This window comes from Cololabis saira, chromosome 5, assembly GCF_033807715.1.
Source record: "Cololabis saira isolate AMF1-May2022 chromosome 5, fColSai1.1, whole genome shotgun sequence".
Classification (NCBI taxonomy): Eukaryota; Metazoa; Chordata; class Actinopteri; order Beloniformes; family Belonidae; genus Cololabis; species Cololabis saira.
In genome coordinates this window covers 30,849,905-30,871,858 of record NC_084591.1, presented here as the reverse complement: position 1 = coordinate 30,871,858, position 21,954 = coordinate 30,849,905, and the positions used below count along the sequence as shown (strand labels likewise).

The 21,954-nt window shown below is 41.3% G+C and overlaps 1 protein-coding gene across 5 annotated transcripts; it reads left to right on the top strand.

The window, feature by feature from the left end:
- The first annotated feature begins 546 nt into the window (after positions 1-546).
- man2a2 (mannosidase, alpha, class 2A, member 2) lies at positions 547-21,637 on the top strand. 5 transcript variants are annotated; one of them, XM_061721517.1, is made up of 24 exons: positions 547-650; positions 2,590-3,478; positions 4,380-4,637; positions 4,744-4,888; positions 5,799-5,970; positions 6,224-6,351; positions 6,693-6,866; positions 7,284-7,470; positions 11,259-11,436; positions 11,636-11,838; positions 13,939-14,121; positions 14,262-14,376; positions 14,501-14,571; positions 14,659-14,824; positions 15,474-15,710; positions 15,888-16,010; positions 16,268-16,382; positions 16,541-16,674; positions 16,768-16,909; positions 17,228-17,361; positions 17,602-17,679; positions 18,104-18,295; positions 18,389-18,502; positions 19,158-21,637. In XM_061721517.1, exons 2-24 carry the CDS (start codon positions 3,347-3,349, stop codon positions 19,308-19,310), a joined length of 3,534 nt encoding a protein of 1,177 aa, XP_061577501.1. In that variant the 5' UTR covers positions 547-650; positions 2,590-3,346; the 3' UTR covers positions 19,311-21,637. The 5 variants fall into 5 exon arrangements, with proteins under 5 accessions (XP_061577501.1, XP_061577499.1, XP_061577500.1 ...); XM_061721515.1 differs by having other exon boundaries at positions 2,587-3,478; XM_061721516.1 differs by having other exon boundaries at positions 561-650; positions 3,283-3,478.
- Positions 21,638-21,954: the final 317 nt, after the last annotated feature.

Here is a 21,954-nt window from a genome sequence, read left to right as displayed (position 1 = left end):
TGCGGGGTCACGGGGGTCTGCTGGAGCCTATCCCAGCTATTTTCAGGTGAGAGGCAGGGGTTCACCTGGACAGATCACCAGTCCATCACAGGGCCACATATAAACACAAACCATGCTCACAACCACACTCACGCTCACACCTACGGGCAATTTAGAATCACCAATTAACCTAATATGCATGTTTTTGGACTGTGGGAGGAAGCCGGATTACCGGAGAGAACCCACGCAAGCACGGGGAGAACATGCAAACTCCACACAGAAAGGCCCCTGCCGGGCCTGGGAGTTGAACCAGGGACCTTCTTGCTGTGAGGCAACAGTGCTAACCACTAAGCCACTAAAAAAAAAAAAAAAAAAAAAAAAAAAAAAAAAAAAAAAAAAAAAAAAAATGATTATAAAAATCAAATCAAATCACTAATTTTATATATTTTATATATTATTTTAATAACCCTTAAAATCTGAGCCTGCTGCTTACACGCATGCGCAGTATTGGTATCAAGCTGTTGGTGGATCGCTTGTCTTTTTCTTCCCACAATGCTTTGCGGCGGCTCGGCGGTGCTAAGCGCTAAGCTAAAAGTGCTAATAGGTGATCTGTCATCAGCGCTAACGGCACGGAGACTGCTGACATCCTCCGGATTATTGTCTTTCGATGGGTAACGTACTTATTATTATTGTTTAACCTCATTCGTTTGCAGGGAAACGGGGGACAGAAGGTCTTACATACATGTTGGCTGAGGTTTATAGAGAAAGTGAATAGTTTTCCTTGAATTATCCTGGTTACCAGCCCGGCTGGGCTGGCTGTGACACATCTGTCTGAGCAGCAACACACCGGGCATTCTCAGTCTCATGCACATTTTTCTCCCACTCTTTGACTGCAATTTGCGAGTGAGTGGACTTGTGGTAACTTTGTGGTTCTCCCAGCACAGGTGGCTAAGGCTAGCCCTGTTTTAGCCGCATATCTGTCTTTATTCCTGAGGCTTGGACGTGACTGGGACGGGTTAAGTTTGACACTTATCATGGCCAGCAGAGATAATGTCATTGACGACTGCGTTTGAGCTCAGACGAGATAAAGGCGATACATGCATGTATTATATGTGATGGACAGGGTTCCTACGGGGGCTGGGGATCACTGAAAGTGCTTGAATTTCAATGTTGTGTTTTCAAGGCCTGAAAAGTGCTTGAATTTTAGTTTAAGTGCTTGAAATTATAACTCTGTGTCTTTCACAAAATTGGGATCAGACTGTATAGTTTAGTTATTACAAGGAGAAATAAAATCAGTAAGATGAAACATAACGATGGTGTTTGCAGCACGATACAATGTACATAATTGTGATTAAAAAAAGTGGAAAAAATAATTATGAGTATATATATTCCTGTAGATATTTTACCCCAGCGATAAGGTGGTTGAAGATTTTGAAAATGACCCTTGAAAAGGCCTGAAAAGTGCTTGAATTTTAGTTTAAGTGCTTGAAAGTGCTTGAAATTATAACTCTGTGTCCTTCATAAAATTGGGATCAGACTGTATGGTTTAGTTATTACAAGGAGAAATAAAATCAGTAAGATAAGATAAGATATCCTTTATTTTCTCCCTCAGTGGGGAAACTTATTTTTGTTGTCAGCAGTAACTTAGCACACACATGCAGGGGAGGTTGTAAAAAGACTGAAAAGTCAGAAATAAAAAATACATATAAAATATGTATAATCACAGAATATGAACAGTATATACAGTTGGTTGAAAGAAGAAACGGTGCAGAAAAAGCAGGTGGAGTGTTGTGAGGTAGACTGGCAGATATTGCACATCTTATATTATTGCACATCTTATTGTCATATTATTGTCCACTGGCTACTGAGAGCAGGCCTGGTGAAAGATGAAACATAACTAGATGTTTACAGCATGATACAATGTACATAATTGTGATTGAAAAAAAATTACCCCAGCGATAAGGTGCTTGAAGATTTTGAAAATGACCCTTGAAAGTGCTTGAAAAGTGCTTGAATTTGACCTTGAAAAATGTGTAGGAACCCTGTAACATCCTGCCAAATTGAGTCACTGACATGGTGTTAACCACTCGGTCAGTAACCTGGATAATACTGGGCAGAGGAAATGCGATATACACTGGACCATTTGGACTGTTCCCCTCTGCTGGTTATCTAGTCTAGTCTTGTGAGCATCAGGGGATAAGCTCCACATTTGCATACTGTGACATGAACACAGGGCTGGAGTCGTTTGAAGGCTCTGTCATCCACATCCTTGTGAAACTTGAAACCCTTTCAAGTTGGATGTTTTCTGGCCCTAGATGGTCTAAGAAATAAAGTCTTGCCGTAGCTGATATCGATGGTGCTTTTCAGGCGGTCTTTGCAGGTATGAATGCCTAATGGTTAAGTCTCTGTGGAGAGTCTAAGATGGTCTCGGCTGTGAGCTGTGAGCGGATTATGGCTGTGGATTTACACTCTGAGGAAAATAACAACACCTATTAGGAGCACCAGGCAATCCACTCAGTTAGATTTTGTCGCTGAAAGCCTAAGCATTGAAATGGCAGACTGGATATTTGTTTGTGTAGGTTAAACTTATCTTAACATTTTTCTCAGCAGTTGAAGAGGACCCCCCTCATGTGATTTTTAAAGCTGGCCCTGACTTTAAAGACAGATGCACCAAACATGCTGCCGCAGTAAATGTTCAATCGCTATGCCACTGAGAAAAGAAATGACATTTGTCTCATTTTAATTCCTGGAGCAGCTTTGGACAGAGTTGAGGCTTGATGAAAAAGTTGCTGATGCTGCTCAGAGCGGAGTTGGTCTCATTGTCAGCCTACTCCTTTGCACTGCTTCTGCCCAGTATGCAAACCATTATGACACAGGAGACCAGCTGAGGAAAAGGGCACTGACTGTCTGTACTGGAGGATTGCACTTTGCTCTGGGAGTGGGGACCAGACCAGAGGAGCAGGCTCGCACCAACGCACATCATGCTGCAGAGACACTAGGTCTCCCTATTTGAGCCCTTCTGTGTGGAGCACAAGGGCCACTTTGAAGGAGACCACCAGTGGATGTGGTTTGGCCAGAGCTCACAGACTTCTTGCCAGTGATTACTGATTTAGTACCCTTCTTCACTGCTACCACTGCCACCCCCATAACTGTGGTCTCCATTATGGTGTGTGGAGGCTGCAAGCCTCACAGGAGTGGGACTAGAGATTTCACACTGGCATAAATACATACTTTACATCATTTTATTTTTGCACTTTGAAGGAGTTCATTTTTCCCCCTTTGTGCTGATAACAAACTCTCCAGGCAAGCTTGTTAAAAAAGAAAAATACAAAAATCCTGAAGAGAAGAGCGTTCAAGAGGCGGGAGGATGAAGCTAAGGAAACAGGTGACAGTGTGTGGAGGGGCCATATTTTGTGTGGCTGTCTTTTCACTGTATCTGATGTTGGATCGAGTTCAACATGACCCTGCGAGGCGGCAGAATGGAGGGAACTTTCCACGGGTAAGAATAACTCCTCCTTTTAGTGGTGAACATTTTATCTTTTTTTTACAGTACTCTGTTTTTCTGATTGTTTGATGTACCAAGAAAATCATAAACGCACATTGATTGAAATCTCTAAGGCATTTATAAAAAAAAAAAAAAGTATCCTGTAAGAAAACAATATATTTTTCTACAGTATACAAACAGACATATTAGATCACTATCATTCATTGTACTGTATGTTTGATAGGGATGGGCGGTACGGACTAAAAAATGTATCACGATAATTTCTGGCATTTATCCCGATAACGATAAAAATGACGATAAAAAAAATACCAATACAAAAAGTGTCATCAAAGGGAATCCTTTCTTTCTTTCTTTCTTTCTTTCTTTCTTTCTTTCTTTCTTTCTTTCTTTCTTTCTTTCTTTCTTTCTTTCTTTCTTTCTTTCTTTCTTTCTTTCTTTCTTTCTTTCTTTCTTTCTTTCTTTCTTTCTTTCTTTCTTTCTTTCTTTCTTTCTTTCTTTCTTTCTCATTTCTTTCTTTCAGGCTCATTTCTTTCTTTCTTTCTTTCAGGCTCATTTCTTTCTTTCTTTCTTTCTTTCTTTCTTTCTTTCTTTCTTTCTTTTCTTTCTTTTTTCTCATTTCCTCAATTTATCGTGAGATGACAAATTCTTACCGTGGGGAATTTTTATGACGGTTTATAATGAACGGTAAAATATCGCCCATTCCTAATGTTTGAATGCATTGGCATATTTTACCTTTGTTAGATATCTGTAGCTTCATAATAAACCTAAAGGATCTAAGGAGGATCTAAAAGAAGAGAACAATGGTTGGGTTGAAAGCATGCAGCAGTGTAATTTAAAAAAAAACAAAACAAAAAAAAAAAAACAAACCACAACATTTTTTTTTTTTGTCTGTTAGAGCCAAATCTCAGTCCTGCAAAATCGGATAGAGCAGCTGGAGCAGCTTCTGGAGGAAAACCATCAAATCATTAGCCACATAAAAGACTCTGTGATGGAGCTCACAGACACAGGAGCTGTGTCTCCCAGTGGCCACCTGCCATTCAGAAGTGCCAATGGCTCCTGGGTCCTACCCTTTGACGGTCGTCCCACTTTCCTCGCTGTCAAGCCCCAGGATTGCCAATTCAGTGATGTCAGCCACGGTCAAGCAGATGTTCAGGTAAAGTAGCTACAGTTCAAAGCGTATATGCTTTTCTAGCTATATGTAGATGCCATTGTATGCATATTTTTTGGTGTCATACTAATAAGCAAATGTTAACTTTTAGATGCTGGATGTGTACTCTCTGCTCGAGTTTGACAACCCTGACGGTGGCGTATGGAAACAGGGTTTTGACATTACTTATGAACCTAATGAGTGGGATGATGAACCACTACAAGTATTTGTAGTTCCTCACTCTCACAATGATCCAGGTGAGAGGCTTGTTAAATGTTCAGTATGTTTAAATGGGGCTTTGATAGTTTAATGTGAGTATTTCTGGGGGCACAGCTTTGAGTACAGGGAGAATATTGTTTGAAGAAGTTAAACTTCAGGTTTGTTTTTTTTTGAAGTCAGGTTAATTACTTTAGGCCTTCCTTGAGTGGGAGTGTAGAAACAGCGTTGTGTCAATCATTTAAAATGTATTTATCCATTGTCATTATCAGTAAAATGCTGGAGTGATAGACTGATTGGCCACTGATAATGAGATCAGGAAGATATTTGGACTTAAACACTTGTAGCTACAATGGGACAGATATTTTATTTTAGACTGACATGTCCATTGAACTTGTTCACCAGCCTGTGATATGCATTTCCTAACTTGACAGTTATTTAAAGGTTGATGGGCTGTGGATACCTGCACATTTTGTCTTTTAAAAATTGGAGTAGGCTTTATTTTGAGCTGTACAGATTTCAATATGAAGTGTTTAGGATTCCATATTGTTGTTTTTTATTTCAGAAAAATTGACAGCTGACAGCAAAGATGAATATTTGACTTGATTATATTGTTTTTCAGCCATGCAGAAATGCTTAGTAGTATGTCCTTTTCGAGCCTTGTGGTCCATAGAGCTGGTGTTTATCTCCGGTTTCTGTAGCGCAAACGTACAGGTGGTAACATCCCCAGGATAGGACGCTAGTCTATCGCTGGATACTTCCCCATTCACATACATACACCTGGGTGAAGTGAGGAAAGCCGAGAGTAAAGCATCTTTCCCAAGGATGCACAAAGTGCCAGGGTTCGAACCCACGACCTTCGGATGATGAGCCCGAAGCCCCAACCACTAGGCCAGTCCGCTCCGCAGAAATGCATGGAGATGGTTAACTCTTGTGTTCCTGTGTTTATAGGGTGGATCAAGACGTTTGACAAGTATTACACGGACCAGACCCAACATATTTTAAACAACATGGTTGTGAAGTTGGCGGAAGATCCTCGTAGGAAGTTCATTTGGTCTGAGATTTCCTTCTTCTCTAAGTGGTGGGAGACTGCAGACGTACATAAACAGGAGGCCGTGCGCAAGTGAGTCTCAGCTTTGTGTACAACACTTGTGTATGGTTAAGACAATTATTGCCCCCCCCCTCCCCTCTAAAACATTGCTTGAGTTAGTAGAGACTTGTGACGATACCACCCCCCAGTAAAATATTTTACACAGTGCTTGGTATTTGCTGTCTGCTTGTGGAAATTCTAAATATAGCGTATTATCTGTTAATGTGACTCTCTCTTTAGGGCTGGATTATCCTCACCTTGTTCTCTTAATCTTTTCTTTCATCAGGCTAATCCTTGGAGGGCAGCTAGAGATTGCCACAGGAGGCTGGGTGATGACAGATGAAGCCAACGTTCACTACTTTGCAATGATCGACCAGCTCATTGAAGGGCATCAGTGGTTGGAGAGAAATTTAGGTATACACTCGATTGGAAAAAAAAAAGACTTAAATATTCAACATCTTTCATTTATATTCAGAGGGATGATGTGAAACATTTCTGAGGCTTCGCTCTGTCTGGGAAGTTTTACGACCTTTGTGATCACACCGTTTTAAATTACACCACTCCTCACGGTGCTTGATAATGAAATTGAGGCCCGTCATCCCACATGCAGCAGATGTAACGTCTTGCTCAGCGGGTGATAAAATGATTTGTGGTTCTTTCAGTGCATCCAACTGTGGAGAGTGATTTCCTGAAACTGTGTTCCTGTCTCCATCCAGCGTGTGTCTGAAATACTTGTGTCCTGCCTGCTGTCATAGGTATAACTCCTCGCAGCGGGTGGGCGGTAGACCCCTTTGGTCACAGTGCCACCATGGCCTATGTGCTTAAGAGGGCCAACCTGACCAGCATGCTCATCCAGAGGGTCCACTACTCGATTAAAAAACATTTTGCCTCAACCCACAGTCTGGAGTTCATGTGGAGGCAGGCATGGGGTGAGTGTACCGGGACCAAACATTTTATCTCATGCATGTACTTAATCGTTAAGGATATTGAAGGATAAGTTGTGACATGTATCATAGCACTTGAATGAGAGTTGAATATTGGAAGTACATGGCCCCAGAAGAGCTGTCGTCCTTATTATTTCAGACCGAACTGGATATCTGTCAAAGATTCACTGCTCATTTATTTTAAATGGAATTATCAGATATGCTTCTTACCTTTTACAGTTTCATCCAGAATAACTTTTAAACATCCCCAGAGCATACCGTTAGCCAGCAAGTGGATGAGCGTGCCATCAATCACTAATACTAAGAACAAGATATCGTTTTATTGCCAGCTACATTGTGAGACTTGCACAGGGGATGAATTTAAACTGACTGTTTTTTTTGTTTTCTGTTTTTATTTAACAGACTCTGGGTCAAACACAGATATTTTTTGCCACATGATGCCATTCTACAGCTACGATGTGCCTCACACCTGTGGCCCTGATCCAAAGATCTGCTGCCAGTTTGACTTCAAGAGGTTACCAGGAGGTCGCATTAACTGTCCCTGGAAGGTGCCACCAAAACCCGTGGTGGAGGCCAATGTAGCAGAGAGGTGAGCATTTATTCAATTTACTTAAAGTTGAAATACATTTAGAGTAATTTTAATCTGCTGGCAGTGGCTTGTATATTTTTATCTATTTTATTTTAGTTTGAAAGAGCAAAATTCACTGAAGTGCTAAGTAATAAAAAAATATTTGCTTCCCCAGTGTACATGTCAGTTGATTTTAGTTAATAGGATGTTTCAGTACAGAAATAGAAGAGATTTTTCTTTGTGAGCTTTAAATATTAAAAAATTTGTTTTGGCCTCTGGCTCCCCTTTTTTTTCTTTTTTTGATTAGTTGCCTTTAAATTGATGCTTGGAGATGGTGTACAAAAAAGTGCCAGGGGAGGATGAGTTTTATCACGTATTATTGAGTATTTCTGGAGTGGCAGAGAGGGGTGTTTGAGTAATACAGGAGGTGTTTAGGGAAGCATGACGGCATTGTGGTGAACAGTAGGAGTAACAGATGAGCTTCAGGTGGAAGGCGGACTGTATCAAGGACCAACCCAGAACCCGTTCTTATTTGCCATGTTGATGATTAGGTTGACAGATAAGCTCAGGCAGTAGTCTCCGTGGACAATGATGTTTGCAGATGACATTGTGATCTGTCATGCAGGTAAAAGAAGGTGTGCTGCAAAGCTGAGGAATGAATGTCAGTCACGGCAAGACCGTATCTGTAGTGTCATTGTGTCAATCACACAATTTTGTTTTGTTTTTACCACAATAATCACTCAAACAAATGAAGGATACATTGTAACAATGAGCGTAATATGACTAACAGGAGTATGGTTTTGAAAACAGGTTGCGAGGCGTCTCCTGGCCACTTCATGAATAGTGACTTGCTGCTCCTCTTAAGCCGGGCATACACTGTGCGATTATCGGCTCGTTTTGAGCCGATTTTCCAGTCGTGCGACTTTTTTTGATCGGGCCCGATTTTGACCCAATTGTTGCTCGTGCCTCGTGCAGTATACGTGGGGTAACAACGAGAGATTAACACCTCACGACCAGCTCCCGATCACAAATCGTGAGGTCGCAAGAAAATCAAGCGTGTTTGAAATCCTGGTCGCTCCTCGTGAAGGAGTCGCACAGCTGAAGCAGCTGCGACCCGATTTGCCTCATCCTTTTGCAGAGAGCATGCGCAATCTCTGATGCCACGTCAAAAACTATTATTTGTAGTTTAAGTGTTGCAAATTCACATTACAAATCATGTTTTAATAGCAAAAAAAGACAGCATTTCCACATATGGTGCGGGTCGCCGCGTACCCTGCGCCGTAGGCTCTGCGTTGGTGTAACGCGGAACCATAAATCAGCCTTTAGTGTGTGCGCTGTCTGCTGTTCGGAACACTTCTCTTTTTTCTCTTCTCATTTTGCTGGGACGTCGGGTTCCTCCACCGAGACACAACTTTTGCGGTATGCGTTCTTTGTTGTGTCTAAAAATGATGCACAGTGCCCACCCAATCAGAAACGGTACAGCTATTTTGGCATTTTTTAATATATATATATATATATATATATATATATATATATATATATATAATTATAAAAAAATAAAGGATAACCTTTGATCAGGTGGGCAGGACGCACGTTTGGGTTGGAACAGCCTACCCCTGCCCCAAAACCGGCCTCAAGTTCTAGTACAGAGAGGTCCGACGTGAGGATTATGATCGTATAGTGTGAGCAGACGGGTCGCATCCGAGCATCGGCTCGTACAGTGTGAGACCATAAATCGTGGGCTGTGAACTTTTGAACTCCGCGATCTAGTCGTGCAGTGTGAGATGGGGCAGTCTCATACGATTTTAAAATATCGCACAGTGTATGCTCAGCTTTAGATGAGGACACCTGTTTTACTGCTGCTACAAATACTAAACCAGGTGCTGTGTTTTCCTCCTCATGGGTCCATTTTGATCTAGCCATACTTTTAATTCGCAAATAGTTAAATTGGCCATCCAATAAGCATCAGAAACTGAGAAATTGTGGAAATTGGTGTTGAATGTGTAGATTCTAGGCAGGGTAATGATGCACCACAGCTACCACATCCTTCAGTAATGTGCTATTGAGCAATGTTTCATGCACAGCACAGATGAGTCTTTGTCATAGCCCTGGTGTGATGACATTAGTAGCACAGACCAATGTTCTTATAACACACATCATACATTGTATGTTGTGTTGTACAGTCTTGAAAATAGATATTTTTAACTTCACCAGGGTTCCTTATCTTCTCTTCTGTCTCCTTTTTGTCTGCTGAGTTAGTGAAGAGCCTGCTGCTCGGTACTCAAATGCTCCAGAGAATATTCAGAATAAATTTGCCGTTTGTTTGGCTCATACACTGAACAGTTTTTTTGGTAATGCTCCACTGTTTTCCCTGTGAAAAAACATTTTGGACGGTTCAGTTATTTATTTGCTGATATGATCAGTAGGATTTCCCACCACAGCTCTACATGCCTATCTGCTAAGGTGACTGTGTCTTTCAGGCTTGTGCCATGCTATAAGCGATGCTCGAACGTTACACAGGTCTTGTAAAATGTCCATCCTTTTTCTCTTTTTAAGTCAAAGCACGCCTGGTTGCTCATTCATATATACAAGGCGAACATGTCCAGTAGGTACAAGTTGTCTGGGGAAAAAAAAGGTCTCTATCAACTTCATGACCCATGTTGTCTTGACCTGACCATACTTAAACTGATTGTAGTGACAAAGACCTATTTCTGTTCTGCGTTTATGTAAACCATCAAGTATTGATTAGGGCAGTGGTTCCCAGCCTTTTTTCCTTGGAGCCCCCCCCCTACTTTTGTCTAAGACCAGCCGGGCCCCCCGACCCGTACATACTAGCACCAAAAGAGTAAAGCTATTCGTTACAAACGTTTAATTGAAAAAATGAACATTAATTATGTTTTTTTGATACATTTCTCTTTGGTTTACCCTGTACTTTGTTTTTCTCACCTTCCTTTTGTGTCACCAATGTATAAAATACGCACAAATAACTGCAAGGACATAAAAATATTTCTGAAAAATGTCTCTTTTAATATAGAGAATAGAAAGCAACATTTTTTTTTAAATTTTTTCCTTTAACAACCTGTCGGAGTAGTAGTATGATTAAATGTTGAATAATGATATAATAAGTTTTTATCCTGATGAATAACTTAAATGACCAAAATATATTATATATATATATATATATATATATATATATACAGACTTGGATTACTGTATTGTATACTGTATTCCATTAGGTGTGTTTATTATTTTTTTTAATTTATTTAACATGTATAAATATAATTTTTACAACCGCATATCCTCAAAGGAGACAAAGTTTCGCGCCCCCCCAGAGATCTCTGGCGCCCCCCCAGGGGGGGCCCGGACCCCAGGTTGGGAGACACTGGATTAGGGTATTGTATCTATTGTATGATGTTTAAGTTATATTAGCTTTTGCATACTATTGGTGTTCATTTACACACACACACACACACACACACACACACACACACACACACACACACACACACACACACACACACACACACACACACACACACAGATTGGCTGCTGGTCTTCCAGTTTTTTGTTTTCGGTAATGGTCCCTGAATAAACTCGACTTGGATTTGGACCTGTGCCTGTGACAACAGCCAGAGAGCAGGAATGAAATGAGGGAGGGTGCACTGCTCCCCGTCTTGGAGCCAACCTTAAGCAACTTTCAGAAGAAGTGCCTGTGGAAAATGTCTCCAGGGTCAGTTTCTTTCCTGGGTCAAAGTGATTACCGGACTAAACTGGAATATTCTTTCTCCTCTGCTCCTCTTCTCGCGCAGGGCACAGTTGCTCCTGGATCAGTACCGTAAAAAGTCCAAACTTTACCGTAGCAAGGTGCTTCTCGTTCCTCTGGGAGATGACTTCCGCTATGACAAGGCCCTGGAGTGGGATCAGCAGTACGGCAATTATCAGAAGATGTTTGACTACATGAATTCTCATCCCGAGCTGCACGTTCAGGCAAGAAAGTGATCAGCTCTTACCAATCAAGATTTAATATTTTTTTCTTTTTTAGTTCTCTTGTTTTCACATCATCAGTGTTTATCAGGTATTGTCACGTAATAACAATGAAATATGTTATTTATGTTGTTCAGCTGTGTTTGAGTAAAAGTTTTTTGTTTCCTTCCCTCCTCAACCATGGATCACGTGGCTCCTCCAGGCTCAGTTTGGGACTCTCTCCGACTACTTCAATGCGGTTTACAAAGTGAACGGAGTGGCCCAGGGATCCAGACCAGCTGACTATCCAGTTCTCAGCGGAGATTTCTTTGCCTATGCGGACCGCGAAGACCACTACTGGACTGGTTATTTCACATCGCGTCCCTTTTACAAAAGCCTGGATCGTGTGATTGAGTCTCATTTGAGGTGAGGCAGATTTAATAAGACATCACTGATGAATAAGTCAGTACGTTCACATGCAGCGATTCAACCTGGTTGCAGATCTTATCACATAATGACATGCAGAAGATTGGATCACTTGTCTGATTATACATGCTGTTCTGAGATCAGACTGAATCAGATTGAATAAGCCACTGTAACCAGAGCATGGCTGACTCCGTGACGCTAGGTGGCGCTATAAAGGTCCGCGTTCCTACTTTTCCGCCCATCCATGAACCTCAAAATGTTTAACTCTTGCATCTGCCGTAGCAGAAAACGCGTCTCCTCGTCGGACCAAAAATGAGTTCTTCCCCTAGACATGTTTTGAAGAATTAAAGAATGGCTAAACACGCGCCGCCTCCTTTTCAACTACTGAGCACGCGTCGTCTCCTTTCACTTCCGGTTGAATCCCCTCCCCCGGGGGAAAACCTCGAGCATGCGCAGACTGCAATATCTATGGCGTTAACAACCTGGTTGCGACTGGCTTATCTAGGTGCTCCAAACTGGTTGATGAATCCAGCTTGACCAGGTTGACTTGACCTGGTTGAGGTGTTTACATGCAGTTTAAAAGTCGGAACGATGTCTGCAACCGATCTGCAACCAGGTTGAATCGCTGCATGTGAACGTACTGAGTGTTGAGTGATGTTGGTTGTACAATTCCTCAATGGACCGTTTTTTGTACGTGGATTAATTCGGAAAAATGTAATGTTGTCTTTGAAGTCCAAAGAACATGAAGGCGTACAATATAGGCACAGGGCAACTTTAATTGAATGATGGAACCAGGGGTTGCCATAACATTTCTCCCTATCTTCCCATCATTATTTATATTTCATTTTTATTTATGTTTTTTATTTATTATTTATCTAATGCCTAAGAGACAAACCTTATTTGATAGCATTTCATTTTCAGGAACTGTTCCATTAAAAGAAAGATCAGAATTGAACAAATTTGCATACGAAACCCTGATAATGCCAAAACACAAAATACGAGCAGAGACGAAGACTGTGCCCACTTTTTATGCCAACATCACGGAAAGCATATGATCTTTTTTTTTTTTTTTTTCCCTGCAGCGATGCAGGTTCAAAAACACAGCAGGCATTATACCTAAACCTTGAAATATGAACAGTGCAAGTTAAAAGAGCTGCACAGTTATAATTTACATCAAATTAAATTAAACTAAATCAGCTGACCTGTTATAGCTTGTCCTGAACTCCAGCTTTCCTCCTTGTCTGCATGCATTTAACCCAGGTCTTGGCTTGTGCTTCATTAAAAGCATTGAGGGATACTGCTCTAGAAGGGTTTTTGCATCTTTACCTTGGACAGATAACTTTTCTCTGCATTTTTTTTTAACTTTGTTCTGAAGCCTGAATCCTCGCTCCGCTGCAACACCAGAGGCTACAGCTACCAGAGTCAGTTCAGCCAGTGTTTTGAAGTCAGGAAACGGTTCTGTCAGAGGCGTGATAAGGGGCTGCAGAACTCTAAACATGGAGCTGTAATTTTAACTCGCTATCAGGTTAATAATGCAGACACCGTCACTTTTTCGCTTGTAGAAAAAAGGCTGGGAGGATATCCAGCAGCATGGGCTTCTTCTGCACAAAAGGCTCTGTTTCATCCTCCTACATACTAGAGTTCTTGATGGTGCCATTGCAATACAGCACATCACCCATGTTCTAATCCCTTAAAACCTGTCCACTTTCAGATGTCTTTTCTGTTATTTCTGAAATGCTCTATATAGCTGGACAGTTTTTTTGCATTATTATGAAACAATTAAATCTAAGCCAACATTCTTTGAAGTTGTTTAAGCTCCTTTTTTCAGCATGAAAAGGGCCTTTATTGATCACATATCTCATATACTGCTACTCTCATATCCTGTCATATTTTATGTGGGTATATAACCACACTGTTTTACCACTACATAAATACTTTATTGAGCCTTTAATTCTCATTTTTATCTAAACCAGCTTTGCTGTTTAATAAAATTAAGCATACTTTTCAAGAACCGCTAGCAATGTTGCATAACCCTAATATTCTGGACACACTAGTCGCTGATTTAAGATTTCCTCACTAATGATCATATTCGTCCTTCAGGGGGGCAGAAATCCTTTACAGTCTGGCGGTTGCAAACGCTCGGCACGAAGGCATGGAAGGACGCTTCCCGGTGTCGGACTACGCGCTGCTAGTGGACGCCAGGCGGTCGGTCGCCCTCTTCCAGCATCACGACGCCATCACCGGCACTGCCAAGGAAAATGTTGTCATCGACTATGGAACCAAGTAAGAATCCGACATCAGATCAAACACAAGAGTTTAGTTTAGTTTTTTCATGCAGTTTTCCTCAGTCAGTTTTTGTCATTTTTCCTGCAGTGACTTGTGCTGTCAGCATCTCATTCTTAACCCCATCCTCCCACACACAGATTACTGCGTTCACTCATCGGCTTGAAGAGAGTCATCACCAATGCTGCACATTTCCTGGTGATGAAGAACAAAGAGTTTTATCGTTTTTACCAGACAGAACCCTTCCTAGAGACGGTAGGATGAAAATTGCTCTGATTCTTCTTTAACAGTATCATTAACAGAATGAAAAAAGAACCCTGCATCTATGTGGTTCCTTTAATGTTAAGAGTACCTACTGGATTGTGTTTTACTCCCCTAGGATGACAGGCGGGCCACTCAAGACTCTTTGCCTCAGCGCACTTTAATTGAGCTTGACCCAGCAGGGCCGAGGTATTATCCTCGTTCCCTCACATCTTTTATGCCAGCCACTCCTTAGGCATCCTGTGCTCATGATAGCGTTTTCTTTCTCGCTGCCAGGTACCTGGTTCTGTTCAACCCCATCGAGCAGGAGCGGCTGTGTGTGGTGACTGTGTTGGTTAACACAGTGCGGGTGCGGGTCCTTACTGAGGATGGACAGACTGTCCCTGTGCAGCTGAGCGCTGAGTGGGCCTCTAGCACTCAGATGAGTGCGGAGGTATTTGAGGTAAACTGCAGTCCTGTTAGTGTTTGCACTACATCTATCACAGCACCCAAAAGAAAAGCATGTCTAGTTCAGGTTAGTTGTTGACTGACGATACTAGTCTTGTTGTGTGTATAATGCACAAAAAAGGAAAGTAATATCATTAATAATAAAAATAGTAATAACATTTTAATCAGAATGCTCAATATACAATTTATTTTAAGCTTGGAATAAAATATTTGCCTGTTGGATTTTTCTCAGCTCCTGGTAAATTTCAGCGCTTCACCAGAATTTTCATTCAGTTCTTAAAAGAGAAAAGGAAAAAACAGAATTGTTTTCCCCCTTTTTTTAATTGAACTTGTAAAAGGTAACTGACTTGTGTTTCTCAAATAAAACCCTCCACACCCACTGAGCAAATTAAATTTAAATGAAACAGAAAATGCAAACGCCTCATTTAACACCATATTGCTTTCTAATTTAACTATAGCTCCAGTGCCAAATTGTTAATTCTTTTTACGAATGCGTTGTTGCCAACATATGCTATTCTAATTAACAAGCAAAATGAAACCAGCACTTTTTAACTCAAATGTTTTTTTGTGTTTTTTTTTTTTTTTTTGTGTGTGAATCGCAGCTTTTATATTTTTATCCATCAATTCTTCACCTTTCTGTTCAGGCAACATTCATGGCTCGTCTGCCACCTCTTGGTCTGGCTGTTTTCCACCTGTACGACTCTGCGGATTCGCCCTTGACGCTCCGCTCCGAGACCGTCCTCCGGCTGTCCGACCGCAGCATCTCCGCTCGGGCCACGGATCCGCTCCCCGTCAGCTCTCAGCTGGCCGACTCTCAGACCTTTTACATTAGCAGCCAGTCACTAACGCTGGGCTTCTCTGGAACCACAGGCCTACTGGAGGTTTGTGTTTTATCTGCTTCTGTTGACGTCTGTTTTAACTTTGATCAAACAACCAGCTTTGATTAGAAAAGTTACAAAGATCAAAGTTAACATGGCCTGTCTTGTTGCTGCTGATCCAGTCTTTCATCTGTTTTTTTTTACTTTCTTTCCCCTTTTGTATTGCTTTTTCCTCCTCAGAGTATCAAGAGGAAGGATGATCCTCAGGAAGTAAAGGTTCAGATGCAGTTCATGGTCTATGGCACACGTCCTTCGAAAGACAAAAGTGGGGCTTACCTCTTCCTGCCAGATGGGAAAGCAAAGGTATTCACTTGGCAGCATCTCAGATGTTAACTTGCCTTTTCATAAAGCTTTGATAAGTGTCTCCCATGGGTAACCGTCTCATTATACCCTACTGGGAAGCTCAGGGCAGGAATGCAGGCAGACACGGTGCTTCTTCATCTTCAGTGGATTTAAAGTATAAAGGCTTAGTTTCAGCAGTGCATGCGTCTGGTTGCCTACTCTGTCCCATTTTTAGCACATTGTGTATTTATGACTGCTCCGTCTGCATTTGCTTTTAGCCCTACAACCAGAAAGAACCACCTGTGGTGCGTGTTGTTGAAGGGCCTCTTTTCTCTGAGGTGGTGGCACACTACCAGCACTTTGAGCAGACCATCCGCATACACAACGTGCCAGGTAATGAATACACCATCTGTACAATGGAATCAGTTCCAATTCATTTTGCTTAAGCTTTTATATTTAAAAACACCCTCTGGGTTTGTACGATAAGGGCTCGACATTTGCTCATCTCTCGCTTCTCTTTTTGGTCCTGAAATATTTTTCTGTATTTCCAGGGGTGGATGGTTTATCTATAGACATGACTACGATGGTGGACATCAGAGATCAGACCAATAAGGAGCTGGCCATGCGACTGGTCACAGACGTGCAGAGTGGAGACGATTTCTACACGGACCTCAATGCCTTCCAAGTCGGTGACACCAAGAATCAAATGGAATCAAAACTCTTCTTTTCTTTTCTATGGTGTCAGAGTGAGAATGAATTTATCATCTGTTCTTTGTAGATTCAACCTCGTCGACACTACCAAAAGCTTCCCTTGCAGGCTAATTTCTACCCGATGCCCAGCCAGGCGTACATCCAAGACAGCCATCACCGCCTGACGCTGCACACGGCTCAGGCTCTGGGAGTCTCCAGCCTGGAGAGCGGTCTGTCACTTACTGCCAATTATTCCATTACATTTAATGTTGTGAATGTTCCATGTCGATTCTCATTAACTGTTGTGTTTGTAAAGCAATGGACTATTTATTTATCAACACTATTTGCCTTTTGTGCAGTGATACTGAAGCACTTATCTCTCTCTTTCTCAAAGAACAAAACAGTTCATATCCTCATGTTTTTGCTCTAAGCTAATCCTTTTAGTTTCCTTGTGTGAACAATGGAAAGGTTTTTAAACGATGGATAGCTCAAAGTGTTTATCGACTGGTGTCTGAAGGTTCAATACTCATCGTTCCCCTTCACCTCAGGCCAGCTTGAAGTCATTATGGACCGGCGACTGATGCAGGATGATAATCGCGGGCTGGGTCAAGGCTTAAAAGACAACAAGAAGTCAGCCAATCATTTCCGACTGCTGCTGGAGAGGAGATCAAAGGGCAACAAGGTCAGCGTGATGATTGCAGGGCTGCTTTTTGATGCTAGATAAACATCGCAGACATTTCAGTACGTAGCCGCTGACTCAGTTTTGAAATGAAAGGGATCAGCTCTTCACTGTTTTCATGGGCAAAATCTTTTTTCTCAGTTTGTTTTCCATTGTTAATTAACACTTAATCTCTCTCTCTGATGTCCTTTCCATTTTGTTAATTATGCTTTACTCTCCTTTATTCCGCTTCTTTACCCCCAGCGTGATGGCTTCTTTGCCAAACTTTCTTCCTTGTTTCGTTTGTTCTTCTCTGAAACCTTGAGTCGTGAAGCTGGGGAGGTAATGTTGTGAGGATACTTTTTCACCAGCATCGTAGCTGTATCCCTCCTTGTAGCTCCCTCCACTTCACAGCCGTAGCCAAACACCATCTTCTTGACTGCACACTTGAGAGAAATTAATTACATAATTTATCAAGTAGGTTGATTTAAATTGACAGCAGATGGAAGTCTCTGGTATCAGTTTTATCTGCTAGCAGCTTATGGTACTGTAACACAATACACGTAATTTTAAATTTGACAACAAAGTGTGATTAGTATAGTGTTCCAGGAATAAAATTAAACCTATCCCTCCTACTCTGACATGGTAATTACAGCTTGTTCCTGAGGTAGCCGTAGCAGTCGTAGCACCAGTGCATTTCTAGGATTGAGTCACTGATGCTGCGATGATTACGCTTTCCTTCAAACGGGTCTCTGTCCTCCCGCAGGTGGACAGCACAACGACCAGCTTCCCGTCTATACTCAGTCACATGACCAACGCCATGCTCAACCACAAGGTTTTGGCGTTCCCCGTTCTGCCCAAAAGACGTGGCGTCCCTCCCCTACAAACCTTCGCCCCCCTCAAGTCCATCCTTCCGTGTGACTTCCACCTGCTGAACCTGCGCAGCATCCAAAGCCAGGTTTAAAAATTGAGATGATTTTAAACATATTTTTGATATTGGATGTCAAAAATATTCACCGCTTTCACGTCTCACTTCTGTTTGTGTGAGCAGCAGGACCCCATGTCTCCGTCTCCGTACACGGCGTTGATTCTGCACCGCCTGGCGCTGGACTGCAGCCTGGAGGCTCAGAACCTCGGCTTCAACTGCACGACCACGCAAGGACAGGTCAGGACAGCAGGGCCTTAACTGGGGAGAAAAAAAAGAAATGCTGACTGACAGTCTTTATAAAAAAACTGAGGATAGTTTGTAGAAAATTGTTGCTGAAGAGGATTTTTACTTGCAAAAGAATTTTAAAAAGTTTTTTACTTTTGTTGTTTTTTTTTTTTGATATATGTTTTTATTGGCAGATTGTTTCCACAATACAGAGCAAAACTGATGAACATACCTTTTTTTTCTCCCTCTCCCCATCCCTCCCCCCATGGTTGTCATCACTAAATAAAAATAAACAAAGAATAAAACAAATAATAACAATAAAATTAAAAAAAAAAAGTAAATAAATAAAAAGATACTAATTTAGTGACATAAAAGTAGTAGTAGTGCAATGACTGTAAACTTAAATAAGAAAATAAAGTGAGAACGAAACCGAGATGGGTTATCTAGAGATTAATAATTATTTCTTAGATCAATAATTAACAATTTCAGTAGAAGTAACAAGTTATACTAGTAAACACTTGAGTTGGAATGTTGTCATATATCACCTCCAGAGTTATATACCAATGTAATTGGGCTGTTACTATTTTTAGGGATAGAAAAATGAAAAACAACAAATATTTTTGTTGTTTTGAAACTGATGATCTTTCTGCACTTCCCTTTACTGCAGCTGAATGTGTCTAGCCTTTACAAGAACCTGGACCTGCAGCTGCTCCAGCCCATGTCTCTCACCTTGATGCACTCTGGCACACCTCTGGCCAACCATTCCACCATCAGCCTGGACCCCATGGAGATCTCTGCCTTCAAGCTCAAGCTGCGATAAGAGCTGAGCGGATTACAAAGCAGCAAAAATGCACTAAACTCCTTTGGATCAGCAACCGACCCAAAGCCAGCCACAAACTGGGGACAATGGGATCTGGGTCTCTGTGTCTTTTAAGCTGAAACACAAATCCTACAGCTCCGAAAAGCCGGGGTCGGCTGTAGTGGGACAGACTGCACAGCAGGGGGCAGAACATAACTTTTATTGCAGACACGTCAGAGAGCAGCAGAAAACAGAGTGACTCCGCAGTTGTTCCACATCAAGAAAGACCGCCAGAACGGCTCATCAGATGCAAATGTGTATGTCTGCAATCACAAATGAATTCTCTTTCTATTCTGCTTGGCAAGGACTTGTCTTTTTCTATCTTTCTGCCATTCTGGACTAAACTACTGAATGTAAATATTGCAAATGATGGTGTGTGTGTGTGTGGGGGGCTGGGACTGGTTCCTCATAAGAGTGCAATTTACACAGCTTTATTCAGTGTAGGGATTATTATTATTCTTTTTAATTTTTTCCCTTTTTTTTTTTAAATGTGGAAATCCCATATGGATATAGTTTTTGTACAAATCAGTCTAATTTTGACTGTTTTTTTTTTTTTTTTTTTGGACAGACTTGAATGCAGCAAAGAGAATGTGTGGTCTCTCTGAGACTTAAGCTGCAAATCCTTAAGCTGTCTGATTCCAAGAGTCCCACAGTGGTCACTAGGGGATGACGGTGTGCTCATTAATCATAAAGGTGGACTCCTCCCCTTTTCTCCACTTTCTGCATGTAAATAGTCAGCTGATTGTCTGTCTGTTGTCAAGTCTCTCTGCTTCCTCTTTGTTAAGGAGAAAAACCGTGGAAGGCTGTGCCTGTCACAGCTCCCTTCAGTTGTTTCTTTAGGCTGTTGAGAAAGTGTGTTTGTGTAGCATACCATATGCAGTAGATTAGGCAAAGACTATACCTCATATGTACCATGCAGCAGATATATCAGTATGTGTGTCTGTAGGAGGTGTTAATGTGACGCTTGAGAGTTTGTATTGTTTTTGTATTGCGGTGACGGCATATCAGGGACCAGCCATAATTCTTTGGGATATCATTGATTAATATCTGTGTGGAGCATTGGGCCATATCATTGCAGGGCGAAGAATACCCGTTAGTGAGCGTAAGATAAATTAAAGGGTCAGTCGCTCAAAATTTCAAAAGGAGAGGAATTATTATTATTATTTTTTTTGCATGATCAATAGGATATAAAAAGCTAAACTTCCTTTGGACTGGGAACTATAGGGGCCTAGATAAGTCATTCCTTTTTACATCACTTAATTTATACTGTGTATAATTCAAAACCTAGAAATGTGACATTTATAAAGGTTTTAATAAAACACAAGATACTGGCATTTGAGAAACTGAAAATGGAGAATGCCTGCCATATTTGGTTAATTATTGAGTAAAGAAGAATTAAAAAAAAAACATGACAATGCCAGGGAAGCAGCAGTGATCATCCGCCACTGCGTTTCTTCCTTTTTTGGCTTCTATTGAACAGTTTGAGCTACGCTTTTCTCTTTACTGTGAAGATCAGAACACGTAACTAATATGTAGTGAGGAAGAAACATTTGCAGGGGTCATTTGTTTTTCTTAAACGTAATTGTAGTGTTCTGACCCTTCAGAAGTAAATATCCAACTACAGAGGAGAGGAGCCGAGCTGGAGCTCTGCTGTGTTTTACACCTCGGGTCTGTCCTCAGGCATAGTTTCTGCCTGTTGCACCTGCTGTGAGGGATGATGTCGCGTGTGGAGTTGAGGGTTGAACTCTCGCAACCCCACCTGAGCTGCACTGAGCACCGTGCAGCCACCTCACCTGCCCCGCTGCGCTCCTCCACAGCTGTCCTCGTCTGACCCCGAGGTCGGGCCTGTCAGAGCCTCTGCCTCGTCTCAGTGCTGCAGACCCCACAGCCCCCCAGCTGGGGTTAACATCTAACTGTCACACCAGATGTCACCAAATCCTCTATTGCACTTTCTGCTGGTGTCTTAAAACCTTCTGTTTGTGCGTCTGACTTTGTGTAAATGTATTTTCCTTTTTAAAATGCAATATCTGTTGTAGCGCTGTTTTTTTTAATTATAAAAAAGGCACGATGGATTAAAGAACCAGATGATTTGGAGCATAAATAAATATCAAAACACGAAGAAGTCTTTTGAAAACTCTTCTATTCATATATGATTCCTTTGTTCAGACTTGTTACAACCAAAAACGTAATAACGGCCAATAACGTAATAACTGCCAATAATGTAATAATTTTGGCCATTTCAAATGTAATAAAGCCAATAGTGTAATAAAACTTTTGAGTCAATAATGTAATAACTTTTTGCCGATAATGTAATCATTTTGTAATAATTTTTTAATACCAGGCCAATAACGTAATAACCAGCCAATAATGTGATGCCTTATTACATTATCGGCAAAAAGTTATTACGTTATTGGCTCAAAAGTTTTTTACATTATTGGCACATTATTACACTATTGGCTTTATTACATTTGAAATGGCCAAAATTATTACGTTATTGGCCATTATTACGTTTTTGGTTGTAACATGGCTTTAACACTTTTAATTTGCATTCTGATCAGCGTCCTGCTGCTTCATTCATTCTTGGTCAGTAGGGGGCAGTATTGAG

What these genes read in the sequence shown, in the direction of transcription:
- man2a2 (XM_061721517.1), top strand. Translation starts at nt 3,347, where the DNA reads ATGAAGCTAAGGAAACAGGTGACAGTGTGTGGAGGGGCCATATTTTGT. An exon ending in ATGGAGGGAACTTTCCACGG is followed by an intron (nt 3,479 to 4,379) that starts GTAAGAATAACT and finishes TTTGTCTGTTAG; the next exon opens with AGCCAAATCTCAGTCCTGCA. An exon ending in CATGTGGAGGCAGGCATGGG is followed by an intron (nt 6,867 to 7,283) that starts GTGAGTGTACCG and finishes TTTATTTAACAG; the next exon opens with ACTCTGGGTCAAACACAGAT.